This window comes from Topomyia yanbarensis, chromosome 3 (assembly GCF_030247195.1).
Source record: "Topomyia yanbarensis strain Yona2022 chromosome 3, ASM3024719v1, whole genome shotgun sequence".
Taxonomy (NCBI): Eukaryota; Metazoa; Arthropoda; class Insecta; order Diptera; family Culicidae; genus Topomyia; species Topomyia yanbarensis.
Window position 1 is genome coordinate 189,108,238 of NC_080672.1, and position 27,883 is coordinate 189,136,120.

General features: G+C 44.2%; 1 protein-coding gene across 8 annotated transcripts in view; it reads right to left on the reverse strand.

The window, feature by feature from the left end:
- LOC131691084 (ubiquitin-like modifier-activating enzyme atg7) overlaps positions 1-27,883 on the reverse strand; it is a 429,670-nt gene that overhangs the window by 182,941 nt on the left and 218,846 nt on the right. For all 8 annotated transcript variants that reach the window (XM_058977278.1, XM_058977279.1, XM_058977284.1 and 5 more), the window contains one exon: positions 4,334-4,478. In XM_058977278.1, coding sequence (XP_058833261.1) covers positions 4,334-4,478 — 145 coding nt within the window. The remainder of the gene's footprint in view (positions 1-4,333; positions 4,479-27,883) is intronic.

A 27,883-nucleotide genomic window follows, 5' to 3' on the forward strand; every position in this document is an offset into this window, starting at 1 on the left:
CTCCATCCGGCCCTGGAGCTTTGTTCATTGCTAGGGATTTAGCCACTGCGAGTAGTTCTTCGTTCGTCACTGGAGCCACCATTTCGACCGTGCCCGCACTGTCTCGTAGTGCAGGTGGCCAGGGGCTTGTGGCTCGAGACGGGAAGAGTACTTCGATAATCGTTGCCAACCGGTCCGGAGACCGTTCTGGGGGTGAGGAGCCCCCTTTGGTCTTGGCCATCACAATCCGGTAGGCGTCACCCCACGGATTCGCGTTGGCACTCTCACACAGGTTGTCGAAACACGCTCTCTTGCTGCTTTTAATAGCCTTGTTAAGGGCTAATTTCGCAGCTCGAAACACTTCACGGCGGTTCTCTCTTGCATCCTCGGTGCGAGCTCTTTGCATCCTACGTCTAGCTCTGAGACAGGCTGACCGTAGAGCTGCAATCTCGGCACTCCACCAGTATACCGGGCATCTACCGTTTCTTGGAAGTGTTTTTCTCGGCATAGTGGCGTCGCACGCGCGTGATAGAACAGCTACCAGCGCATCCCCGCTTAGACTGTCGGTGTTGGCCTCCAGTCCCAGGGCCGCGGTGAAAGCTTCGCTGTCGAAGTGATTGGACTTCCACCCGCGTACCTGACAGGGATCTCCCGCCCTCGGATGCTGCACACCATAGTTGATCTTAAAGCGGATTGCTAAATGATCGCTATGGGTGTAGCCTTCGTCTACCCTCCATTCCATGCCTGGAGCCAGACTCGGGTTGGCAAAGGTCAAATCAATCCACGCCTCCACTCCGTTTCTACGGAATGTACTAGCGGAGCCATCATTAGCTAGCACAGTATCGAGTTTCGCAAACGCTTCCATTAGCGCTTCACCCCTGCTATTTGTACAGCGGCTGCCCCACTCCACTGCCCAAGCGTTGAAGTCTCCCGCTATTACTACCGGTTTCCGGCCCACGAGGTCCGACGAGAGCCTGTCGATCATCTGGTAGAACTGTTCTATTGGCCACCTTGGTGGGGCGTAGCAGCTGCAATAGAACACACCATTGATCTTGGCAATCGCCACACCCTCGGCGGAGGGGTGTATTACCTCTTGAACCGGGAACCTTCCCGTTGTACAGATTGCCACCATTCCAGACCCGTCCGACACCCAATTGCCGTTGCCGGCAGGGATGCTGTACGGGTCTGATAAGAGGGCGACATCTGTCCTCGACTCCGAGACCGACTGCCACAGCAGCTGTTGGGCTGCTGCACAATGGTTAAGATTTAGCTGTGTGACTCTCACGGCTTCTTCTTATTTAACTCGCCGAAGGGACACGAAGGTCCGCCCATAGCATGTTTATGGGCTTGCTTCTTAGCGGTGCAGATAAGGCACGTATATGCCTTACTGCACCCCCGCTCTTTATGCCCCTCCTCGCCGCATCGACGACATAGCTTGCTCCTGTCTATGCCTTTGCATTCGTAAGCTTTATGGCCGGATTCTAGGCACCGATAGCACCTGTCCACTGAAGGCGGCTGGGGTATACTAATAGGGCATACCGACCAGCCGATCTTCAGCTTCCCTTTCTCGGTTACCTTTTTGGCATCCGCATTCAGTAGCCTGAGGTAGGCTACTTGGGTGCCAGAGGGTCCGTCCCTCAATCGCACAGAGGCCCGCTCGATTGTGACGCCGCATTGCTCCTTGACGGCTGCGACGACGTCTTCTGCGGTCGTGAACTCGTCCAAGTGCTTGCACTGGAGAGTTGTTTCCGCACCTAGCGACCTGATTTGGGCGCCCTCACCCAGGACCTCTTGGGCCAAGGCCTTATATACTGCACTTGATTGTGCGCCTCGCTTCAGCACCAGGAGCATCTCTCCCGTATTGGTGCGTCTTACGCTACGCACATCCTGCCCAAGGGCCGAGAGACTTTCGGCCGCCTTCATCGATTTAAGGACATCGGCATATTTGTCCTTGTCGGTTTTTAACCACAAGGCTTCGCCTCTGTCCTTGGCCTTCCTCGCAGGCCGCGGTACCTCCCGTGTCGGTGCCGGCTTTTTCTTGGTAACCAGCGACCAGGGGTTTGAGCCCCCCTGCCCCGGTCGTGCCGGGTTGCTGGTACCAACCCTCTCCACAGCGAGGTCACTCTCGCCCTCGCTTACCTCACCCAGGCGGCGTTTGACCTTGACGGTTGCACGCCGAGTGGTGTCGGTTTTGGCACCCTCGCCTGGCGACTTCCTAGGGCGCTTCGCATACGATGCCGTCTTGCGATTGCCCTTTCCCTTTCCCTTCGAGGGGAACTCGGTCGCCGCTCCGATCGACGTGGCTGCTCCGTAGAAGGTAAAGGCCACTGTCTGTGAACCTCTATTGACCTTCTCTCTTTCCTCCCTATTGGAGGCCACTGTCTGGGTTTCTCTGTCGGGCCTCTCCCGACATTCCACCCTCTCAACATATGCCTGCTGTTCCTGTCTTGCGACACGAACAGCTTTCCGGAGCTCCAGAAGGCTCAACTTCAACTCCTTGGCTATGTTCTGCTTTGCGCTAGCGAAGTCGATTATAGAATCGAGTTGCTTCGCTACTTTGCGCATCGCAGCTATTGGCCCCTCCGATGCATTGGTAGGAGTATTGCCTACCGCTGCTGGGGGGTCACTGGTGCTTTCGGGTGCAGCACTCATCGCTCCACTACTCTCCCCACGGGGGGGAGACCTCGCCAAACCACCTCTTGCGAAGGGGTTTGGCACCTCCGTCTGTTTGTTTTTATTTTTCTTTGCCTCCATGTATAGTCCCACGAGTAGCGCGAGAAATATATGTCCGCCACGCCAGAGCTCCGCATTAGCGTGGTAAGGGACGCTTACTGTGGGGGTTGCCCAGGTACCCCACAGGCTCCGTTAACGATCGAGCATCTTTTTCACCCCCTCGATCACTCATCCCTCGGCACGGGTCGCTTCACGCCTTGGAATTGGGGTTATGCCCTACCTTGCTTTACGTGGTGATCTCGGCCCGGATCATCACAACCATCCTCCTTTACCAGGGCTTTGGACCTGTAGCTCTGGTTCTCAATAGTTCCATGTACATATGTTATTACAGACATGCTACTATTGGGATCCGTCATTCGCTAGCGGAGTTATTCAGTGTGTATGTATGTGTGTAGGTATGTATGTGTGTATGTGCATCTGTGTGTGTATGTGACCAAAAGTGTCACTCATTTTTCTCAGAGATGGCTGAACAGATTTTGACAAACTTAGTCTCAAATGAAAGGTGCAACGTTCCCATAGGCTGCTATTGAATTTCTAATGGATCCGACTTCCGGTTCCGGAATTACAGGATGATGAGTACGAACACGCAGAAAATGTCGATTTTAATAAATTCTGCAATGAATGTATAAAGGTGAAAATTTTTCCAAAATATGACCACAACTTCTTCAATTTGTAGGATTAGGCCACTAACATCTATTCAAAGTCTCTTTGGCCATATTGGCCACCATCATCGGTTCTGGAAGCCCCGGCGGAAGTATCCAAATTCAGAATAACAGTCACATCGGATTCTCGGAGATGGGTAGACAGATTCAACCAAACTTAGTCTCAAATCAAAGCTGTTGCGCACCCGTAAATGGTTGTTAAATTTCATCCCGACTTCCGGTTCTGGAGTTACGGGTTGTGGCGGGCGATCACATAGCAAATTGTGATTCAAACCGATACTCCGATGAAAGCAAAAAAAGGAAAAATTTCGCTAAAATGTCTCTCAAACTACTTGAATTTGCAGTTCTAGATCACCGACACCGACCAAACTTTCGTTGGCTGCATTGACCATCATAGACGGTTCCGGAAGTGCCCGGGAAAAGCGGCCATCTTTCAAAATTAACGAACTTACATATTGCGAATACCCATTACGTAAGATGACGGCTGGAAAGGTAGATAAGCATTTCAATAACATTCAGGATATCAAGAAATAATCATCGAGCTTGACATAATGGCATTTATATATATATATATATATATATATATATATATATATATATATATATATATATATATATATATATATATATATATATATATATATATATATATATATATATATATATATATATATATATATATATATATATATATATATATATATATATATATATATATATATATATATATATATATATATATATATATATATATATATATATATATATATATATATATATATATATATATATATATATATATATATATAATTATTATGTGTTAGTCTAAGGAATGTTTCATTTAGTTTAATGATTATGTGTTAGTTTTAGGAAATGGCTGTAACATTTTATGTAAAAAACCAATCAAAGCAACAAATCGGAATGTTTCACGTTAATGGAAAAATAAGTATGATATTTACCAGGAGAGACCGCGCTACACCGCAACCAAGCGTTCCAGCACCAAGCAGTAGAAACTTCGTTTTACGTATTATGTTTATATCCAACTCCGGTAGAAGTCTCCACTTCATCAACGTCAAATTTAAGCTGATCGATTTTTCAGCTAAGCTAAAAAGAAACGAGATACAATAATTATTTTTTGTAAAGCATCAGTTATGATCCACAGACCATCAGGTATTTCATAACAACTTCATATCTTCTAAAATAAGGACCATAGCGTCACAGAGCTCTCTATCTCGCGCGCATGAGTTGTTCTAAAATTACCGGTTCATTCAAATGAAGCTGGGCATTTACCACTGGGTCTGTTACCATATTTGGCTGAATTGATTATCTTTAGATGGACAATACAAAATAGCCGACGCAGGTCACTTTGCTTGTATGGTATAGGGGAATTTACACGTCATTTAATAGTAAAACCCAAATCAGAAAATCTACGTAACTCTACACATGCATACTGCCATAATCGCAAGGCAGTCCCATTTTCTATGGGATTTCCTATCTACATGGGAGTGACTTACAATTATAGGCAGCAAACGAGTTTATCAAAACAGATTATAAAAACCTTTTAACGAGAAGTTGGCGGAAATTACTTATGGACAGAAATTCAAATTGATCTTCTGCGAGTTTTCAATACCAGCATCTATTTATCATACGCATTGGCAGTTCTCTAGCCATCGTTGTACTGCAGCGTAGGGTAATGAGGTAGAGCCGAGATCCAGGTTCTGAGAGACCAAGTAGACTGCCAGCAGAGCGAAATTTTTGTTCACGGATTTGCCTTCCCGCATCTCCACTTGTTTACTTTCCAGCCTTTTGCCTTTCTCAATAGAAAGGTATAGCAATTGCTCTGAAAATCTTTTTAACCGAGGCCCGGAGGTGTTATATACTATTCGATTCAGTTCGTCGAATACTGCAAATGTCTGTGTGTGTATGTGTGTGTGTGTGTGTCTGTGTGTGAGTATGTGGCCAAAAATCTCAATTACTTTTCTCAGAGATGGCGGAACCAATTTTCACAAACTTAGTCTCAAATGAAAGGTACAAAGTTCCCATCGGCTGCTATTGAATCTCTAATGGATCCGATTTCCGGTTCCGGAATTACAGAGTGATGAGTACGATCTCGCAGAAAATGAGGATTTTAACAAATTCTGCAATGAATGTAAAAAGGTGAAAGTTTTTCCAAAATGTTGCCACATCTGCTTGGATTTTTAGTACTAGGTTAATAACAGCCATTCAAAGTCTCTTTGGCCACATTGGCCACCATCATCGGTTCTGGAAGTCCCGGCAGAGGAATCCAAATTCAGAATAACAGTCATAACGATTTCTCGGAGATGGCTTGACCGATTCGACCAAACTTAGTCTCAAATGGAAGGTGTTTTATCCCCGTAACTGGTTTTTAAATTTCTTCTCGATCCGACTTCCGGTTCCGGAGTTATGGGTTGTGGCGGGCGGTCACAAAGCAAATACCGATTCATAAATAAATCATAAATCATTTACATCCGGAAGTACCTGCCCGGCCCTGGTAGCCTAGGTCCATGCGTTCAGTTTCACCAATAAAAAATGACGCCTATAGACTAGACAACATGCTCCACGCCGTCAAGAGCGGGAAGTCCGGTGATATGGAAGAACTCAATTTCTTCTAACATCTGAGCCGTATACCGAAAATTAACCCATTATTGTCCAACTTATTTTTCATGCGCCTCAAATTTTTCTGGGAAAAATGCTGATATGATTCCAGTACAATTATTTTTGTACACAAAGTAGCTGATACAATAAGGCTAACTAAACAACTACCTAATAAAATATGCTTTATAGGTCGCATCGCTTGCTTGGAGCGAATCCTAGACCTGATACCCTTCCAAACTACCAACTCCGCGACACCTATGGAAGAGTCTGATGAATCGTCGTCCTTCCGTTAAGTAGGTGGAGCATCAACACTTCCTGTCTACCTTATCTTTTATCCTTCCCCGTGAACGATGAAGATGGGGGCGGCCGGCAATGATGGCTATCATGCTGTTGAGGTTTTAATGTGGGTAGGATAGGTATGAATTCCTACTTACCATTTCCTAAGCAACTCTTATTAGATAATCAGCAGTCAAACATGATGAAGTCAGTGTGCAATCCGCCAAAATCATCGTCACAACACAACGCAACGCAACAAAGTAGCTGATACAATAAGGAACAACTAGTGGAAATTTCAGATTGATCGATTAATTAGTTACTGAGATATCGCGATCGCCACGAATGAATTTTTTAACAAAATGCAACTTCGAGATAATCGAATTTTACTGTCGGTGCAGCGAGTCAACGGTCCAGCGTATCAAACACTACACACTGCTTTTTTTAACAATGGAGAAGACCTTTATGTCCTAGCCCAGTACACGTGCTATTGGTAGGGTCCAATCTACCACACGGGGTGCACTGGGGGCGTGTCGGACTCGAATGGTGACCAGCCATTAATACCGACTAAACTCCATTGGGCTCCGCCATCATTCCTCCCAGGAACTACCTCTCGGTATTACTTCTTGGGGGATGGCTGTACTAAATGTACTCATTCACTCTCACCCACGCGTTCATACATCCTGTATGAGGCTTACTTGGGTGCTCTCTCAATCGCACTTTGATTCACTCTCAAACACTCCCACATGAGGCTGACTTTTGTGCTCACCTTTCACGTTCCATGCGAGGCTGACTTGTGTGCTCACCTTACTCATTCCTTGCTAGGCTTACTTTTGTGCTCGCCCTACTCATACCATGTGAGGCTGACTTGGGTGCTCACCCTATCACCTGATTCACTCTCAATCGTGCCACTCTATTGTACCTTTGTCACTCCCCCTGGCATCCCATGTGGGATATTTTTCTTAGGCCCCACTTCTGACATACCATGCGAGGCTGACTTGTGTGCTCACCTTTTTCATTCCTTGCTAGACTGACTTTTGTGCTAGCCTCTACCAACCTGTGAGGCTGACTTTTATGCTCACCCTTAACATGCAGTGTGAGACTGACTTGGATGCTCACCCTTTCACTCCTCTGCCACGCCATGAGGCATCGATAGCTTAGTTCCAACATACTACGCTACGACCCTCCCGTCTTGGCATGAGGCAGTCCACTTATACGCCTATACATTCACTCTTCTGTCTTGCTTCGGGGTGGCTGGGTTTACCCCTTACGCGGTTGCCATTCGCTGCGCCAAACCTGCCTCGGCATGAACAGACCATTCACTCCCTTTTTTGCGCTTGTCCTTTTTCGCTCCAGCTAACCAATCACTAGTTAGCCGTGCCCGTCGTCTGTTGCTCGGTTCGCCAGAATACCTGTTGCCTACTGGCAATCTGGATGGTAGCAGCCGAGACTGCGTTCCACTTCTCCACCGATTGACACATCCGCTGAATAAGGGTATCAGGGGTTGTGTCCCAGCCACAGACGTCAAGCATTGCTCTTCTTTCGACGTCGAACCGATGACATACGAACAGTATGTGTTCGGCAGTTTCATCTACACCTGGGCAGTCCGGGCAGACGGGGACCTCCGCGTGCCCGAACCTGTGGAGGTACTGACGGAAACAGCCATGGCCTGACAGGAATTGTGTCAGGTGGAAGTGAACTTCCCCATGGGGTCTTCCCACCCAGCTCGATATGCTAGGTATCAGCCGGTGAGTCCACCTACCTTTCGAGGAGTTGTCCCACTCACGCTGCCATCTGGCGACCGAGGTCGCCCTGGTGCGCTCGCGGGCTCCCCTATTTCCACGTAGCTCAAAGCACTCCTCATCTTCCCGAATGACCAGCCCGACTGGCATCATGCTCGCTATCACGCAGGATGCATCGTGTGATACCGTGCGGTAGGCAGATATCACTCTGAGGCACATCACGCGGTAGGTGCTCTCCAGTTTCTGTAGGTAACTGGTTACCCTCAGTGCTCTTGACCATGACGGGCCGCCGTACCTGAGAATAGATACGGCAACGCCTGCCAGTAACCTACGTCTACTGGCGCACACCTTTGAGCTGTTGGACGTCATTCTCGATAGTGCCGCAACAGCAGTCGACGCTCTCTTGTACGTATAGTCGACATGGCTGCCGAAGGTCAGCTTGTCGTCTATAATGACTCCGAGAGACTTCAGACTTCGCTGTGAAGTGATCGCGACTTCTCCCACATGGATAACTGCATGTTGTGCCGACTTGCGGTTGTTGACGATAACTACCTCCGTCTTATGATGAGCGAGCTCCAGGCCTCTCGCGCTCATCCATTCCTCCACCGTGCTAATCGCGTGTTCTGCGGTTAGTTCTACCTCAGGAATTGATTCCCCGTAGACCTCCAAGGTTACGTCGTCGGCAAAGCCGACGATCTTGACCCCAGGAGGGAACTTCAGTCTCAGAACCCCGTCATACATGAGGTTCCATAGCACCGGGCCTAGGATCGAGCCCTGCGGGACTCCGGCGGTAATCGGAACCCTTTTCTGACCGGCATCGGTCTCGTATGGCAGTACGCGGTTTTGGAAGTAACTTTCCAGGATCCGGTACAGACCCACCGGTAGGCTAAGCCGGTGTAACGAGAGCGCGATGGCATCCCAGCTTGCGCTGTTGAATGCGTTCTTCACGTCAAGTGTCACTAACGCACAGCATCGAATACCTCGCCTTTTTCTTTGGACCTCGGCAGTATTTATCACTGAGTTGAGAGCGTCCACTGTGGACTTACCCTTCCGAAAGCCAAACTGGTTGCTTGACAGACCGTCCGTACCTTCCGCGTACGGGGTGAGCCTGTTGAGGATGATCCTCTCAAGCAGTTTGCCAGTCGTGTCTATCAGACAGATTGGTCTGTACGCCGATGGGTCGCCTGGCGGCTTCCCGGGCTTCGGCAACAGCACCAGTTTCTGCCTTTTCCATCTATCGGGGAAACGGCACTCGTCAAGGCATCTCTGCATAGCTAGCCTGAACATGTTCGGGTTCGCTATGATCGCTGCCTTGAGAGCGTTGTTCGGAACTCCATCCGGCCCTGGACTTGTTCATTGCTAGGGATTTAGCCACTGCGAGTAGTTCTTCATTCGTGACTGGAGCCACCATTTCGGCCGTGCCCGCACTGTCTCGTAGTGCAGGTGGCCAGGGGCTTGTGGCTCGAGACGGGAAGAGTACTTCGTTAATCGTTGCCAACCGGTCCGGAGACCGTTCTGGGAGTGAGGAGCCCCCTTTGCTCTTGGCCATCACAATCCGGTAGGCGTCACCCCACGGATTCGCGTTGGCACTCTCACACAGGTTGTCGAAACACGCTCTCTTGCTGCTTTTAATAGCCTTGTTAAGGGATAATTTCGCAGCTCGAAACACTTCACGGCGGTTCTCTCTTGCATCCTCGGTGCGAGCTCTTTGCATCCTACGTCTAGCTCTGAGGCAGGCTGACCGTAGAGCTGCAATCTCGACACTCCACCAGTATACCGGGCATCTACCGTTTACCGTCGCACGCGCGTGATAGAACAGCTACCAGCGCATCCCCGCTTAGACTGTCGGTGTTGGCCTCCAGTCCCAGGGCCGCGGTGAAAGCTTCGCTGTCGAAGTGATTGGACTTCCACCCGCGTACCTGACAGGGATCTCCCGCCCTCGGATGCTGCACACCATAGTTGATCTTAAAGCGGATTGCTAAATGATCGCTATGGGTGTAGCCTTCGTCTACCCTCCATTCCATGCCTGGAGCCAGACTCGGGCTGGCAAAGGTCACATCAATCCACGCCTCCACTCCGTTTCTACGGAATGTACTAGCGGAGCCATTATTAGCTAGCACAGTATCGAGTTTCGCAAGCGCTTCCATTAGCGCTTGACCCCTGCTATTTGTACAGCGGCTGCCCCACTCCACTGCCCAAGCGTTAAAGTCTCCCGCTATTACTACCGATTTCCGGCCCACTAGGTCCGACGAGAGCCTGTCGATCATCTGGAAGAACTGTTCTATTGGCCACCTTGGTGGGGCGTAGCAGCTGCAATAGAACACACCATTGATCTTGGCAATTGCCACACCCTCGGCGGAGGGGTGTATTACCTCTTGAACCGGGAACCGTCCCGTTGTACAGATTGCCACCATTCCAGACCCGTCCGACACCCAATTGCCGTTGCCGGCAGGGATGCTGTACGGGTCTGATAAGAGAGCGACATCTGTCCTCGACTCTGAGACCGACTGCCACAGCAGCTGTTGGGCTGCTGCACAATGGTTAAGATTTAGCTGTGTGACTCTCACGGCTTCTTCTTATTTAACTCGCCGAAGGGACACGAAGGTCCGCCCATAGCATGTTTATGGGCTTGCTTCTTAGCGGTGCAGATAAGGCACTTGTATGCCTTACTGCACCCCCGCTCTTTATGTCCCTCCTCGCCGCAGCGACGACATAATTTGCTCCTATCTATGCCTTTGCATTCGTATGCTTTGTGGCCAGACTCAAGGCACCGATAGCACCTATCCACTGAAGGCGGTTGGGGTATACTAATAGGGCATACCGACCAGCCGATCTTCAGCTTCCCTTTCTCGGTTACCTTTTTGGCATCCGCATTCAGTAACCTGAGGTAGGCTACTTGGGTGCCAGAGGGTCCACCTCTCAATCGCACAGAGGCCCGCTCGATTGTGACGTCGCAGTGCTCCTTAACAGCTGCGACGACGTCTTCTGCGGTCGTGAACTCGTCCAAGTGCTTGCACTGGAGAGTTGTTTCCGCACCTAGCGACCTGATTTGGGCGCCCTCACCAAGGACCTCTTGGGCCAAGGCCTTGTATACTGCACTTGATTGTGCGCCTCGCTTCAGCACCAGAAGCATCTCTCCCGTGTTGGTGCGTCTTACGCTACGCACATCCTGCCCAAGGGCCGAGAGGCTTTCGGCCTGCTTCATCGATTTAAGGACATCGGCGTATTTGTCCTTGTCGGTTTTTAACCACAAGGCTACGCCACTGTCCTTGGCCTTCTTCGCAGGCCGCGGTACCTCCGGTTTCGGTGCCGGCTTTTTCTTGGTGACCAGCGTCCAGGGGTTTGAGCCCCCCTGCCCCGATCGTGCCGGGTTGCTGGTACCATCGCTCTCCACCGCGAGGTCACTCTCGCCCTCGCTTACCTCGCCCAAACGGCGTTTGACCTTAACGGTTGCACGCCGAGTGGTGTCGGTTTTAACACCCTCGCCTGGCGACTTCCTAGGGCGCTTCGCGTTCGATGCCGTCTTGCGATTGCCCTTGCCCTTGCCTTTTCCCTTCGAGGGGAACTCGGCCGCTGCTTCAAGCGACGTGGCTGCTCCATAGAAGGTGAAGGGCACTGTCTGAGTGCCCGTATCGACCTTCTCTTTTCCCTCCTTCTTGGAGGCCACTGTCTGGGTTTCTCTGTTGCACTTCTCCCGACATTCCACCCTCTTGGCATAAGCCTGCTGTTTCTGTCTTGCGACACGAACAGTTTTTCGGAGTTCCAGGAGACTCTGTTTTAACTCCTTGCTTATATTTTGCTTTGCGCTAGTGTACTCGATTATTGCATCGAGCTGCTCCACCACTTTGCGCATCGCCGATAATGGCCCCTCCGGTGCGTTGGTAGGGCTATTGCCTACCGCTGCAGGGGGTTACTGGTGCTTTCAGATGCAGCACTCATCGCTCCACTACTCTCCCCACGGGGGGGAGACCTCGCCAAACCACCTCTAGCGAAGGGGTTTGGCACCTCCGACTGTTTATTTTTATTTTTTGTTAACTCCATGTAAAATCCCACGAGTAGCGCGAGAAATAAATGTCCGCCACGCCAGAGCTCCGCATTAGCGTGGTAAGGGACGCTTACTGTGGGGGTTGCCCAGGTACCCGACAGGCTCCGTTAACGATCGAGCATCTTTTTCACCCCCTCGATCACTCATCCCTCGGCACGGGTCGCTTCACGCCTTGGAATTGGGGTTATGACCTACCTTGCTTTACGTGGTGACCTCGGCCCAGATCATCACAACCATCCTCCTTTACCAGGGCTTTGGACCTGTAGCTCTGGTTCTCAATAGTTCCATGTACGTATATTATTACAGACATGCCACTATTGAGATCCGTCATTCGCTAGCGCCTACACTGCCTACGAGTGGTCAATGGGTAGCGGTCTATGAATAGCTGTAATTCAAGTTGTAGTATTCCGATTTTAATGAAATTTTGAGAAAATTTTCCTCAGCGTATGTAATTTTAGAATATCTAATGTACCAAAAATCGATTTTTTTCATCATGACAAAAATGTGTAACACCTTAAGGGAAAATTTAATAAAAACAAAATATAAACACCGGTTTAACCACTCTAACTTCTCTAAACGCATTCTGCAAGAGTATATGAACAATATTAACTCATTGTTAATGCCTTTTCTGCGTTATTGGTAGAATGATAGGAGTTATTCTTAGAATTTACTATATATGGTAGGTTGGGAAACAATGAGTTAAGTTTCAGATCCACGATCCGCACGCGATCATCCAAGCACACGCGAATATGCGAATGGACACATGGTTATAAAAACGAATTTATACACGTGAAGTTACATACAGCAACATACAAAACGAATTTATACACGTGAAGTTAGCACACCCGACATACAAACGTCCACGCGATCGAACACGTTAACACATAAACGCTCGAGATTTCCAGTCTCCCGCTTCGTCCGTTATGTCTAGGATGTATGAAATTCGCTAGCCAGCACCCTCGGCCCTAGCAGCTTATATAGGGATAAAAAACAACAACAGGACTGGAAACTCTGTCCAGAATCTGGAGACAGTAACATCAACACTTTTTACGGGTAAGTTAAGTTCTATATCTACTTCTATATTGAATTCCCTATTTTCGTACGGTCAATCAGGATTCTATATATCTAATTGAGTTTGTTCCAGTATAGAGTTTCAATTTTAAGTCAAATATACTCTACAAGATGCTGATGGAAAATGAGGTTGATTGAAGTTTATAGAATGAGCGAAGCAATGAAAAAAATTGTTCCTCTGTGCTATAATACCCAGCAACTTGGCAATGTGTACTAATTTCGTACCGTCAAACGGGGTAACTTGCAACACTTCAACATGTTTCTGTTCAGATGAATTTAACAACGCTAATAATAATGTTTACAATTTAGCACTATACCTGCAGGGATGTAATACACCTAAGAGCAAATAAAGAGAAGAATAAAAAACGCTGTTTGCACTTTTAATGTGAACCACCGCTCTTCTCTTTCACAATAAAACTCTTCACTCCGATGTGTGTTGCTCCCATACGTGCATTCTACTCCATGGCTGCATACCTCAAAGAGTAGAAATAAGTGTGAATTTTGGTCCCACACGCACGAAGGCAGAGAATGCAACCAGAAACATTTTAAAAGCGTTCTTCCGATCAATCTTTATCTGAATTGTAGTTTCATTCGCCTTCCTACCTGCTTGCCAGTGAGGGGAGGCACAAAAGAGTGGCTCTTCAAAGTGACTCTTTGCGCGAAATTGTGCAGCTCTTGGTGCACGAATCTTTCTCTTTTTCGTTTTCAAGCTTCTCTTTGTGCGGTGGTTCTGCACATTGCAGTGTTTTTGTGCTGCTCTATTTTTCATCGATGTTTTTCGCTCTTTGTACACATTGTGTGAGCAAATAACAAGCCTGTATACCTGTCATATGTTGGCATATGTTAAAAATTATTAGACTGATAAAACATATACATACATATATACAGATACAATTTCACTTTAAAAATGTAAAGTTAAAAATATGTGTTTCACTTACCAGAAAGGTTTGACAAAAAAGTTCTATATGTCAAACATTGATGTATGTACCATAGAACAGTGGTCGCCATGGTACCGAAAAGGTGCGATTAATTAATTGTGCTCTAGGAGTTGTGTGGTGGATACTAGGGGCAGATCACTCTAGGAATGTATAACAAATTTGCATCAAATTAGAAAAAATACATTTAATTTCCATTTTTGCATCTACTTTGCACTCCCTCGCATAAAAGTTTGTTTAACAATCGTCCTACGCTGAACCACTTTGTTCGACGTTGTGTTGAATATAGGGCTAGTTTTTTGTAGGGTTTTGACGTCTTACACGCAACGCAAAATACATTGCACGCAACGCAAAATACATTTTGAATTTCTATTTAGTGGAAAGAAATGCATTTAATTTCGCTGATTTTTCAAAATGCATCACAAGTGATCTGCCTCTAGGGTGGATATCAACCTACGTTTATTGGAAACATAAGCATTCCACATACACATCCCGTCGCGAAGCGACTAAAGAAGGCGTCAGCATAATCGAGTCTACTGCGCGACAACGGTTATGCTGACCATATCAAAAAGTGTCATGTAGGCACCACATACTGTAGCTCCATAGGAACACAAAGAGAAATAAAAATTCATTCCTAGTTAAACTTTCAGCTGTGATATATTTCGAACGCTCCGTAACACATGGCATGGCGATCCTGCCAGGAGCCGTTTTGGTACAAGTAATATAATTGAAAAAAGTGAAGATGGGCTGGTTCTCGGCAGACGAGATCGTCGCCACCCCAGCCGCGGGAAACACATTAAACCCACAATATATATCGTTATGTGTTCTCGCAGGGGTAGCCGTTGGCTACCTACTAGTAAAAAGTGTAGTGAAATTACATCAACAGCACACCGAGATGATCTCGGAACGGGCCGCGCGACGCATCTCCGCGCAGGTGCAAGTCTAATTAAATTTGCAACCTTAATCGGTGGTAAAAGCTGAATAAATTAGTTGGGACATCATGTAGAAGTTGAGTGTGGCTTTGTTAGAAGAATGGAACCCGAATAACATGTGTATTATTTTAGCCAATGAAACGAACAAATCTATACCCAAGTGAAATGAACAAATCTATACCGTAAGCAGTTTCAATGGACAAGCATATCAAAGTTTGGCTAGAAATTTTAAGCCTACTGTTATCGTTTCTACTGTCTCCGTGGAGCAAAGAAATCCTTCGTGAAAAGTGTTTTTTCAACTTCGTGGTTTTCAGTCCGCAGAGCAGAAAGTGATCCGAGGAAGAAAGAGCAAAGGTTTCCTTGGCCTAATAATTGATGTGGGGCAGAAAATACTACAATACTACACCCGTGATGATGGAATGGAACAAGGAAGCAACACAAAAGTCATAAACCGATATGAGCAAAACCGAGGTAGGGTAAAGTGCCTTTTTTCACCATACTAATCAGGGTGCCTCACTAATTTATTAATTTTTCGGCCTACAATCAATGGAATGCGTAAAAATTGCCATCAACAGCTTTGCTTCGTTGTTAACAACCAATATAATAACACAAAAGCGCTGAAAACAGTGAAATTTTCGTGTTTGAGCTCAACGAAAACTCGAATCGAAAGCCTCTATTGTTGCGCTACCATTTGACTCAATGCGTTGAACAAAGATGGCAGACACTGCTCTAACCAACGGCTTCAAATGGGTAGGGTGATAATAGAAACATGGCGAAAATGGGCTCATCACCCTATAATTCATTGAATCTAATCTTTTTATAGTGCTTGTTTAATTTAAAGAAACGTAGAGGAATGTGTTCGGTTGTCGGCACACTTTTGTTTTTGGCTCACAACATTACTGCAATTGAACAACATAAGGAATAAGAATACCAATGGAAAGCTAGATGCCTTAGCTAATAACTTTTTTTACGTTTTAACGACATTCAATTAGCTAGAGATTTCTGGGTAGGGAAAGTTGTCACGGTAAAGATAGATACGTCTACCTTTATCAGGACACATGTTAGTGAACTCGGGTGATTCGTAGTTATTCTGCCTAAGCTCGACCCTCATTAACAGAAGGCAAAAATAAAGCCCGTACGATATAAAGCCTGTTCTAATGACCCTGCCACTTCTAGTTTTCCGATCTGTTTACTTCACATCCTTGCTCTCACTTGAGTACTATGGCTCTAAGTTTCATAACTTTCCCTACCCAGTAATCTCTAGCTAATTGAATGTCGTTAAAACGTAAAAAAAGAAAATGTGACTAACATAGTCGAAATAAAAAAGGAAATTAGCTAATAACTTATGAAAGAAATTAACTTATTCTGTTAACTTGAAAAAAATTATTAACAATTTAGTAAAATGATACTTTTTTACCATTTTGAAATATGTGGTCGGTAGTCGGCACCCTAAGAAAATTTACTAAAAATAGTAAATTTTCTTAGGGCAGAGAATATTACGCACTGCTAAGGCACTGACGGTTCGCATTCACTAGAATTAAGTTAGTTTCAGGCAGTCCATTTTTTACCAAGGCTTCAGACAGATCAGATAGATTTCAGCCAAAGCGGGAGGGGGGCTACAGGGTTAAACCCTCCCCTCACACCAACTTGTATGGTCGTGACAATCTGACACTTCGATGCCATTCAATGTTGTATCACAAAATAGAATAAATTCACATCGTAAATATTCAATGCGCATACTTTTTCGATCGATTTACTTCTTTCTATAACACTAAGTAAATCACCAAAAAATCTTTTAAATAGAGTTTCACTTGTTTAAAATATATATTGGTAGAACAGAACATTCGAGTCTGTTTGCTTCAGCAATCGGCACAAAAATACCATGCTAATATAACACACATATAATATTTATTAGAATGTCCATGTATGGTTTCTATCAAAAGCTACATAGGGGTGCCGACAACCGACCAGTGCCGGCAACCGACCACTTTCCCCTTTATATTTCTGAAATAAATGTAGGAATAGTGTTAGAAGTCTAAAATTGTTTGAATCATTGTCTGATGGAAGATATAACCTTAGATGTACAACATATAATAGCTCGATTAATAGTGAACCTCACTAATTTGCAAAAAAGTTCCAAAAGGGAATATATCCGCAGTAACCTTTTAAAGAAACAGGAATATTGCAACAACATATTTAGAACAGGGATTAATATTTTAGAACAATTAAGACACAAGCTCCCTGGACTTCTAAAGGAAAAATTAAATAATATCAAAATGCCTCCAAAGCTCGATTTGAGCATTGGACTCAAATTAGTCGACAAATTCAGTGGTGATGCTGATAAACTCACCGTTTTTTGAATCAACTGAATTATTAAAAGACTATTCCGACGGAGTATCGGAAATATAATTAATCAAATTTTTAAAAACACGGTTAATAGGTCCAGCGCATGGTGTAATAAACAACATTGCAACCCTAGATGACGTAAAAATTAAACTTAAACAAAAAATTTCGATTAAGTTTAGTCCACAGGCCATTAAATCCGAAATGGCCAGCGTGAATCAAAATAAAAAATCTATTAGCGAATACGGGCACGAAATAAGTGAACTTGCGGCGAAACTTGCAGCAGCACACGTCTCAAGTGGTACCTTCGTTGACGAACCGGCATCTGGCGCGATTGTGCAGCCAATTGCTGTCAGGTCCTTCGTGAACGGCCTTAAGGATCACAGAGCACAATTTTTCTTAAAATCCGAGCACACTCACAAAGGCAATAAGCGATGCTCTGGAAGTTAACAACAATGAAGAAGAATCCGCAATGTGGATGTATGCCGGTCCATCACAGACATTCATCCCTAGAAACCGTGGATATTATCCAAGATACTTCCGCAGTGGAGGTAGAGGAAGGAACCATGGACATAATCGCGGAAGGGGAAATTTTAATCAACAAAACCAAAATTTCCATCATAATACCAGAGGAAACAACTCCGGTAGGGGACGTGGAAATTATCGTGACCGGAATGATGTAAATTTGGCAAAAGGTAGAGATGCTGAAAATCAGCAAGCAGCACAAAAAAACCAACAACAACAACAACAAGATCAAGAAAGCAATTTAATCGATTTATTTCGTTAATTCACGAGAAACATCTACCACTACAGTTCTAAGAGCAAATTTCTTATTGGCTAATGTAAATTTAAAATGTATTGTTGATACTGGTGAGTCTTGTACCATCCTGGATCAACAATATGTTCCAAGAAATATACATATTTACCAGGAAGCGAAAATAAGGATACGAGGAATCAATGAAACATCGCAGTCCATTGGATACATCAACACTTACTTAAAATTTGGAGATACTATTTTTCAAGTGAGATTACATATTGTACCGAGCCTACCGTTAAATATAAAAGGCCTACTAGGTACTGATTTTCTTAAACAATACGGTGTAAAAATTGATTTTCAGAAATACCTTCTAATGCTTCAAAAAGATAATAAAATTTTGAATATACCATTATCCCAAAATAGCTCTATCTCAGTCAATTTACCAGCTAGAACTGAAATTATAGCATATCTAGAATGCGAAAATAACATTGCTAACAATGAAGAAGTTATTATACTGTGTCAAGAATGCGAACCATCTGTCTATATAGCTGAGTTAGAGATGGAAAAATACCCGTTAGAATAATGAATTTAAGGAACTCCGATATAACATTAGACAACTTGAAACCTAACATTTAAATGGAGAGGAAAAAAGTATTATTATGAAATATGTGCGAAGTACTCTGATTTTTTTTGCTTAAAAAATGACAAACTAACAGCAACGCAAATTTATCAACCAACAATAAGCGTTAACCCTTAAATGCATACTGTTACCATTGCCATTTGGCAACATACCGAATTTTGTGATATAAAGCCTCAACGAGAGGTGTATATCGTATCCAACCCGAAAAACGAGTACCAAGGAAAAGTGAAATTCATGGATTTAAGGGTTAAACCAAATACACATCCTGCATATACCAAACCATATAGACTACCTCATTGTCATAAGGAAGAAATAGAAAAACAAATTGAACAAATGAAAAAAGACGATATAATAGAAGATGCCATATCAGAATGGAATAGTCCAATTCTGGTAGTGCCCAAAAATCTAGTGGAGATAATAAAAAAGTGGAGCTTAGTAATTGATTTTAGAAAAATAAATCAAGTACTACAAAACGATAAATTCCCATTACCGAATATCGAAGATGTAATTGACTCTTTAGCAGGAGCTCAGTATTTTTCACACTTAGACCTCTCACAAGGTTATTATCAGTGTGAAATAACAAAAGAAGATCGTCGAATCACAGCATTTTCAATTGGAACAGGACAATATCAAATGAAACGACTGCCAATGGGACTGAAAATAAGCCCATCATCTTTTTCACGATTGATGACAGTAGCATTGTCTGGTCTTACGGATATGTGTTTAATCTATTTAGATGACATATGTATTTTTGGAAAAATTCTTTCTGAACACAACAGAAATCTTATGGCAGTGTTTGAAAGATTGAATAGTTAACTTAAAGTTAAACCCATCAAAATGTATTTTTTTTACAAAAAGAATTAATTTCTTTGGGTCATTTGATATCATCCGAAGGTATAAAAACGGATCCAGCAAAGAAAGAAGCTGTTAAAAACTGGCAGATACCAACCACAGCAGACGAAGTCAAACGCTTCGTTGCCTTTGCAAATTGTTATAGAAAACATATTCCATATTTTGCTCCAATCTGCCGACCACTTAACATTTTGACAAGAAAAAACGCTACTTTCAAGCAGACTTACTGTACGCGCGCTCCACTTTCAAAAGATCATTTTTACTCATTCTCAAAACTCTACCTTGTGCGCGCTTACTCTCGGTATGTCGCTTATGAGATGAGTTTTTCTCTTTTGCTTCAAATTCAAAATCTGCCAGCGTTGCTCCCAAGGCATCTCGTCGCATTCTGCTAGGAGTGCGATGTACGTATTTTATGTACACGAGATAGCTCACGCTCTAGGTCTTGTGTACATTTTAGTTTGTGCTGCCCGTGCAAGGTACAGAGTGCGCTTGGTATTTGTTTCAGCTTTCAGCAGAATAATGGCGCGTAAATCAAGCGTTGCAGACGAAGAACTTTTTATTGTTAATATTCCCACGAAAGAAGCGATCTGTGTACTTTGTGGTAAAAAGTTAACTGATCTCAGAAGATTTAGCTACAATAGACATTACAAAACGCTCCACAATGATTTTGCACGACAACGGGGTCTATTAGATGTTGAGGAGGAATATGAAAATACTGGTCCATCGAAAAAAAAAGATCCGCAAATAGAAGTACGCCTGGTCCCTGGATCAGAAAACTTACATGTCCTCAATTGTGGAATTGCTCAAATATCCAGCTTTCGAAAAAAAAATTATAAGGCCAATTGAAAAGGGGTTGAAACTAACTAGGCATCTGGATCCGGATTCACTGCGTAATGTTTTGTCGAACGTGGCAAATCAAATCGAGCATTGCCTCGGAAGAGAAGTTGCCGGTAAAATAGTTTTCCTCAAGATGGATGCTGCTAGCCGAATGGAGAAAGAGTTCTTGGGAATCAACATACAGTACGTTGACAGAAACAAATTAAAATCCGAACGCTGATGGTTATTGAGCTTTACGATAGGCACACCGCAAAAAATTTAGCTGAAGAAATTTTAAAATGTCTATCACCGTTTGAAATTGATATTCGGCGGCTTTTGACCGTCCCGCCTGATAATGCTAGTAACATACGCGCTACAGTGAGTCGCTTAAAACATGCACAACAATTGGAACTGATCAGCACAATAACGCAAGATGCCGATGAGAGTGAGGATGAAGATGATGAAGAAGCGGAGGACGATGTGTAACACGATCCAGTCAATCCAGTCAACAGTAGGGGAAACCGAGGAGATTTGAAACAGAGGAGAGTTGAAACAGTGTCCATTCCTATCGAAACAGTACCTTTAGGGATAAAACAATAATGTATTTGTTTTATTTATATCGTACCCACAAACCTTCCAATACACTCCAACTACGTTAAATGAGTGGTTGAGTATTTACGGTAAACACACTACAAAAATAAGCAAAAGTAAGTTTTCGTTTTCTTCAAATTGGTATAAATAGGACATTCACTGATGCTCGATCATGAAAATATCACTATTATGCAGTCTAAGAGTTAACATTTATGAATTGTATGCGTTTCTTTCTATCTTTGCGATGTATTTATTGTAAATTGTGGATCAAGCCTTACTTCTCGACCTAGGAGAGTTGAAACACCTTGTTTCAACTCTCCTCGAAGACGCACTTCTAATCTTATAGTAATATTATAATCACATTAACGTTTCTGTTCGCGATAGCGAAGATTTGCTTCAACCGGAATGTTCTCCGACAAGAATATTCTCTGACCAGCCCGACACACCGCTCAGCGAAACATTTTGAACCCAGCAAACTGCACAATTTGCTAGCAACGCCATGAAGGAGGGAGAAAAAAAAGGATGTGCACGCGCCAACATGCCACAGCACGAAACACACCGATGACGCCATCCTGAGCGCTGATTGGTGGGCCAATCAGCGTCAGCCATTCAGTTCGCCGAAGCAGCAGTTCAGGTATAAATACAAGTGTCCTGTTCTCAATTATTCATTAAGTTTTAAACCTCTGTAAAGGTAACGTAAAATAAAAGTGAAAAAGTCAAGCTGATTTGGAATTACATATTGAACTCCGAACGTTCCTGCTCCGACTGGTGCTAACTTTGCTGCAGTGCATCGTTGCTCGCTGCAATGTAAAGAGTTTAGCAGTGTTCTTTTCAGAACGCTTGCACCCGCAGTCGTTTGCAAATGCACTAGTATAGCAACACGTTAGCCTGTCAGTTGCAGTTCGCCTCCATCCAGCCAGAATTCTTTCGTCGCGTTTTGGAAGCGGCGCCAGAGGAATTTACCCGGTATTGAAAGTTTGGATTCTCTCATCGTATAAGGAAGCGGCGCCAGGGGAATTCATCGATGTGAAGTGCCAACTGACCGTTCTCGTTGCACCCGAATATGTCTTCAACCCTTATGTTGATAGCGACACCAACATATGTATGGTCCTTCGAACCGGATGAAACGCGTGAAAATTGTACTCAGTGTAGTAAGAAGAAATATCCCACTGCAAGTGATTTGTAAACGATAAAAAAGTGAACTGAACAGAAAACCTTTAAACAAGAAACAGTGACATTTACCAAGTGAAGAACTATTCTCTAGAAAAGGTGTGCTATTGTTGGTGCCTCTCAAGTTGTGTTCCGCTTCCTGTAGCATCATTCCATTCCCGATGCCACTAGCTCACACCCCAGACAAGAAGCCATCCACCATGGAAGACGCGAAGCCCCTCATCCATCAACGTGGCCAAGTGAGAGCAGAGATCACCGCCATCATAAGGCAGATTGAAAAAGCAGAACGAGGTACTTCTCAGGTGAGTCTCCAATTGCTGAGAGTTTATTCCAGAAAACTTGATGCACATTATGATGAATTCAACGCGCTCCATAAAGAGATTTTAAACGTGATTCTATTCGGTAAAATTGATGTCAAGACGAAAAATTGTATGGATTTGAAAACATCCACACTGAAGCTATGGCGCGTGTGGAATACTTAATTCTTAATCCTTATCAAAACCTTCTCCCAATGCAGTTATGTCAATCCCTTCTACCAGTTCCGGTCTCCCAGCACATTTAATTGTTCAACAGCAACCTCTTAAAGCTCCCATTCCTACATTTGGTGGTAAATGCGAAAACTGGCCTCGTTTCAAAGCATTGTTTACAGACATCATCGGTCGTTGCACAGATTCCCATGCAATCAAGTTGCATGCAATCACCTTGAAAAGGCATTGGTGCAGCTGCTGGCATTATCGATTCAAAAACTTTAGTTGAAAATAATTATAATCATGCATGGGAGATTTTGGTAGAACGGTTTGAAAACAAACGTGTGGTTATCGATACGCACATTTCTGGGCTTTTTGACAATGAAGAAAATTAATAAATAATATCACAGTGAGTTGCGCGATTTGATTGATAATTGTACTCGCCACATAGAAGGTTTGAAGTTTTTAGATCAACCAGTTGATGGTACAGTTGCTCTGTTTATATGTAAATTGTTAACCCTGTCCCTTGATCCAATCACTCGTAAGCATTGGGAAAGAACATTGGAACATGGTGAACTTCCTGATTTAGAAAAAAACGTTGAAGTTTCTTAAAGATCAATGCCGTGTTCTCGAGCGTTGTGAGTCTGATCTGCCTCCTCCCATGAAACAATCACAAGGTAAACCCCCTCAAGCGTTACCTAAGCCTGCTAGTGTGAAAATTCACGCGGCAGCCTCCGAATCCAAGGCTGATTCCTGCCAGTTATGTGGACAAAGCCATCTTAATTACAAATGTCCAGATTTTCGAAAAATGTCTATACCCGAACGATTAGCCAAAGCACGAGATGCTATAGTATGCTTTAATTGTCTCTGCCGTTGACATCGTTCCGCTGATTGTCTCTCCAAAAGTGTTTGCAACAACTGCAAAAAACGTCACCATACCCTTTTACACAATGAAGCTACAGCCCCCTCACCCACATCATACAGTCCACCCTCTAAAGCAGAAATTATACCAATGAAATTACCCGCCAAACCTGTAGAACAGAAGAATCCAGTTGAAGTGCCTCAACCCCAAACTGCTACCGTCTCCTCATCATGCTCCATCAATGGCCAAAAAACGTCCTTACCAAATGTCTTGTTACTTACAGCTGCAGTACATTTGATTGATAAGCATGGTCAATCAATCCCTTGTCGTGCCTTTTTAGATTTCGGTGCTCAAACGAATCTTCTGTCCCTTGCCATGTACCAAAACCTAGGTCTTGAAGGTATTCCCGTAAACATTGATATCGTAGGAGTGAGCAACGTCCGTACCAAAACAAACTGCGTTGTTTCGGTTGAACTCCATTCTTTGTACAATGATTTTAAAACCAATATGAAGTGTTTGGTTGTCCCTAAGATCACGAATCCTATACCGTGTAAACCCATTGACGTATCAAAATGGAACATTCCCCCTAGCTTGCATTTGGCTGATCCTCAATTCCATGCCCCGGCTGATGTAGATTTACTGATTGGTCTAGGCCACTTCCTCGCGCTAATGAAAACTGGTCATTTCATTATTGGTGAAAATTTACCTAAGCTCCATGAAACCGAATTTGGTTGGGTCGTTTCCGGTGGAATCCGTGATGAAGCGGCGGTCTTCATCAGTGTGCTGCAGATAAATGTAGTAACTTTGGAATCTTTGAATGAAATGATCAAACGGTTTTGGGAAATCGAAGAAGTGGAAGACAACTCCTTGCCCACCATCGAGTGCGAAGAAACATTCCGTCACACCCATCGACGCGATACCTCTGGACGATATATGGTGGATCTCACTTTTCGTGAAAATGTCTCACAACTTGAGGATAATCGATCAGCAGCCCTTCGGCGCTTTATGTTTCTTGAAAGGCGTCTCCAACGAAACCCCGAGTTACACCTCCAATATGCTAATTTTATTCGAGAGTATAAATTGCTTGGTCATTGTATAGAAATCCAAGAAAGGAATGGTACATGGTTGTTTTTTGATGCTTCGGCTAAGTTATCCCCCTTTTCTAAATCGTTGAACGATGTTTTGCAAGTCGGAGCTCCTGTACAAAGTGATTTGTTAACAATATTATTACATTTCCGTCGTTTTCCCTACATGTTCACAGCTGATATAACTAAAATATACAGACAAGTTCGTGTCAGTCCTAAGCACACACCGGTTCAGCGCATGTTTTGGCGCTCCCATCCAAACGACACCCTCCGTGTTTTAGAATTGCAAACCATGACATATGGTACGGCCGCAGCGCCGTTTCTTGTTACTAGATCATTAGTACAGCTTTGCGAAGATGAAGGTGATAAGTTACCCTTAGCTAAGCGCATTATCCTTGATGATTGCTATGTGGATGAAGTGTTGTCCGGTGCTGACTCGATCGACGGAGGTGTTGAGTTTCAACGTCAACTCCGATCAATGCTCGATAGAGGAGGTTTTCCCATACACAAGTGGTGCTCAAATCATAAAGCGATTCTCCAAGATACACCAGAGTCTGAACATGAAAGGTTAGTGAATCTTGATCAACTATTTACTAATCAGGTAATTAAAACCCTCGGGCTCATCTGGGATCCAACCGAAGATGAGTTTCTGTTTGCCACAGATTCACTGTCCTATGATGATAAACCCATAACCAAAAGACTAGTATTCTCTATCGTTGCGAAATCATTCGATCCATTAGGACTCTTGTCCCCAACCATTGTAGTAGCAAAACAATTGATGAAAAAACTTGGATCGCCAAGATTGACTGGGATACGCCTTTAGAAGGAAAACTTCTTAACGAGTGGCAACAATTTTATTCATTCCTACAACAAATTAACGAAATAAAAATTCCAAGACCAGTTGTCTCCTCGAATTGTGATGTTTATGAGTTGCATGGGTTGGCTGATTTTATTTTATAATTAATATCAACAGACACAGTGTGGTCCTAATGATAATTTCTTAATCTATTTAAAAAGTCAAATTGTAATCTGCTACGTGGAATGTGAAGATCGAACTCGGATGAAACTCTGTTGAAAGTCCGCTGCAAACCAATGATGGCACCGTTCACTCCATAGTTAGTCCGGCGAAGAGGTAATCGGAGGAATAAATTATTGCGAAGGGCGCGAGGGCGAACGTTCATGTTTATCGCACTGAGAAGCTCGGGGCAGTCAATTCGATCTTGCAAAATATCCGAAATCGTCATAGCACGGAATAGATCCCGTCGCACTTGCAATGTATCGAGTCCAATAAGCAAACCCCGGCTTTCATAACTTGGCAGCTGGTGAGGGTTGCTCCAAGGCAATCGACGAAGGGCAAACCGAACAAATCTGCGCTGTACTGCCTCAATTCGATGGACGCCGTTGAGATAATGAGGGTTCCACACAACTGAACAATATTCCAGAGTTGATCGAACGAGTGAGCAGTAGAGAGATTTCAAGCAGTAAATATCTGAAAAGTGCTTAGATATTCTCATTATGAACCCCAAACAGCGTGATGCCTTTGCGACAATATAGCTGATATGCTGTTTAAACGTCAGTTGTTCATCGAGAAAAACTCCGAGATCTTTGACGCAATTCGCTCTGTCAATTGTGGATTCAGCTAGACAGTAATCGAATCGAATTGGCGTTTTTTTCCTCGAGAACGTAATGACCGTACATTTCTTGGGGTTTAGGGTCATTCGGTTGATCTCGCACCATTCCGCAAAGGTTTCCAGTTGGCGTTGAAGGAAAGCTGCATCATGAGTATTCCGGATTCTATGGTATAACTTGAGGTCGTCGGCGAAAGACAACCGTGGTCCTTCTAAACAAAAGTTAACGTCGTTGAAATACAGAAGAAAAATCAATGGACCGAGATGGCTGCCTTGCGGAATACCAGATGAAGCACAGAACTCTTCGGATACACAATCACCTATCTTGACTGCTAGACGACGATCACTGAGATACGATTGCATCCAACGGAGAATATTAGTACCAAAGCCGAGTCTATCCAATTTTGCCACTGCAATAGCGTGATTTATCTTGTCAAAAGCAGCTGAAAGGTCCGTGTAGATAACGTCAGTTTGAAGGCCGTCCGACATAGCATCTGTAACATATGTTGTGAACGACAGAAGATTCGTAGATGTTGAACGTTTCGGCATAAATCCATGCTGAGTCTCGGAGATATACTGTTTGCAGTGGCTGGAGATGGGTTCCAACACAGCCATTTCAAACAGCTTAGGAACTGCGCTTAGCGTTGTAATACCACGGTAGTTGTCAACTACCTTTTTATCACCTTTTTTGTGAACTGGAAACATGAAGGAGGATTTCCAGAGTTCGGGAAATACTCCGGTTGTTAGCGACAATTGAAACAGATGACAAAGAGGTTCAATTAGACCGGCAGAGCATTTTTTTAGAATAATAGTTGGTATACCATCTGGGCCTGCCGAGGTTGAAGCCTTCATTTTCCTAACCGCCAGTTGTACCATATTATTGTCGATATTGATAGAGTTCAAAGACTGGTATGATTGAGGTATATTGAGAGCCGCGCGTGAAGCCTGGGTCGGTGTCAACTTCTCGTTGGAGAAAACACTCGCGAACTTTTCAGAGAATAGTTGGCAGATCTCCTGTAAACTAGAGCTCATACGTCCTCCATAGCTCATCGTTGAAGGCAACCCGGATTCCTTTCTTTGCTCGTTTACATGCTTCCAGAATGTTTTAGGTTCGGACTTCAACTTACGTTGCACGTTTCGCAAGTAATCGGCATGGCAACGCTTCGATGTCTTTTTATAGACTTGGTTAACATGAACGTAGTGATGTCGCAGCACGTAGCCCCCAAACTTGGAGTACTTCTTCAGAGCGGCTCTTTTAGTCGCTTTTAACCGTCTCAGCTCGGCAGTGTGCCACGCTGGGTGCTTAGATTGAAGGCCACTTCTTTTGGGTACATAGCGATCGATAGCATAGCTCATAACATTGGAGAAGGTCTGCACTGCAACGTTGACATCATCATTGTCGAGAATTTCAGTCCAGTGGATATTCGACAGGAAGTCAATAATGCTATTATAGTTGGCTTTTCTAAAATTATAGCTGACGGTGTCAGAAGCATTGCAGTCATGCTTCACTCGAATGGCTTCAAGCAATATATGCAGGGGAGGGTGGTGTCTAACAGTCTTTACCAGGGGGAACGGTGCTGCGGTAACTTTTGGCGCGTAGTCAGATTTGCTCGAAAAACAGAGATCAAGGATTCTGTTGTTCTCGTTCACCACATTATTCGTTTGGCGCAGCAGATTTAGACTG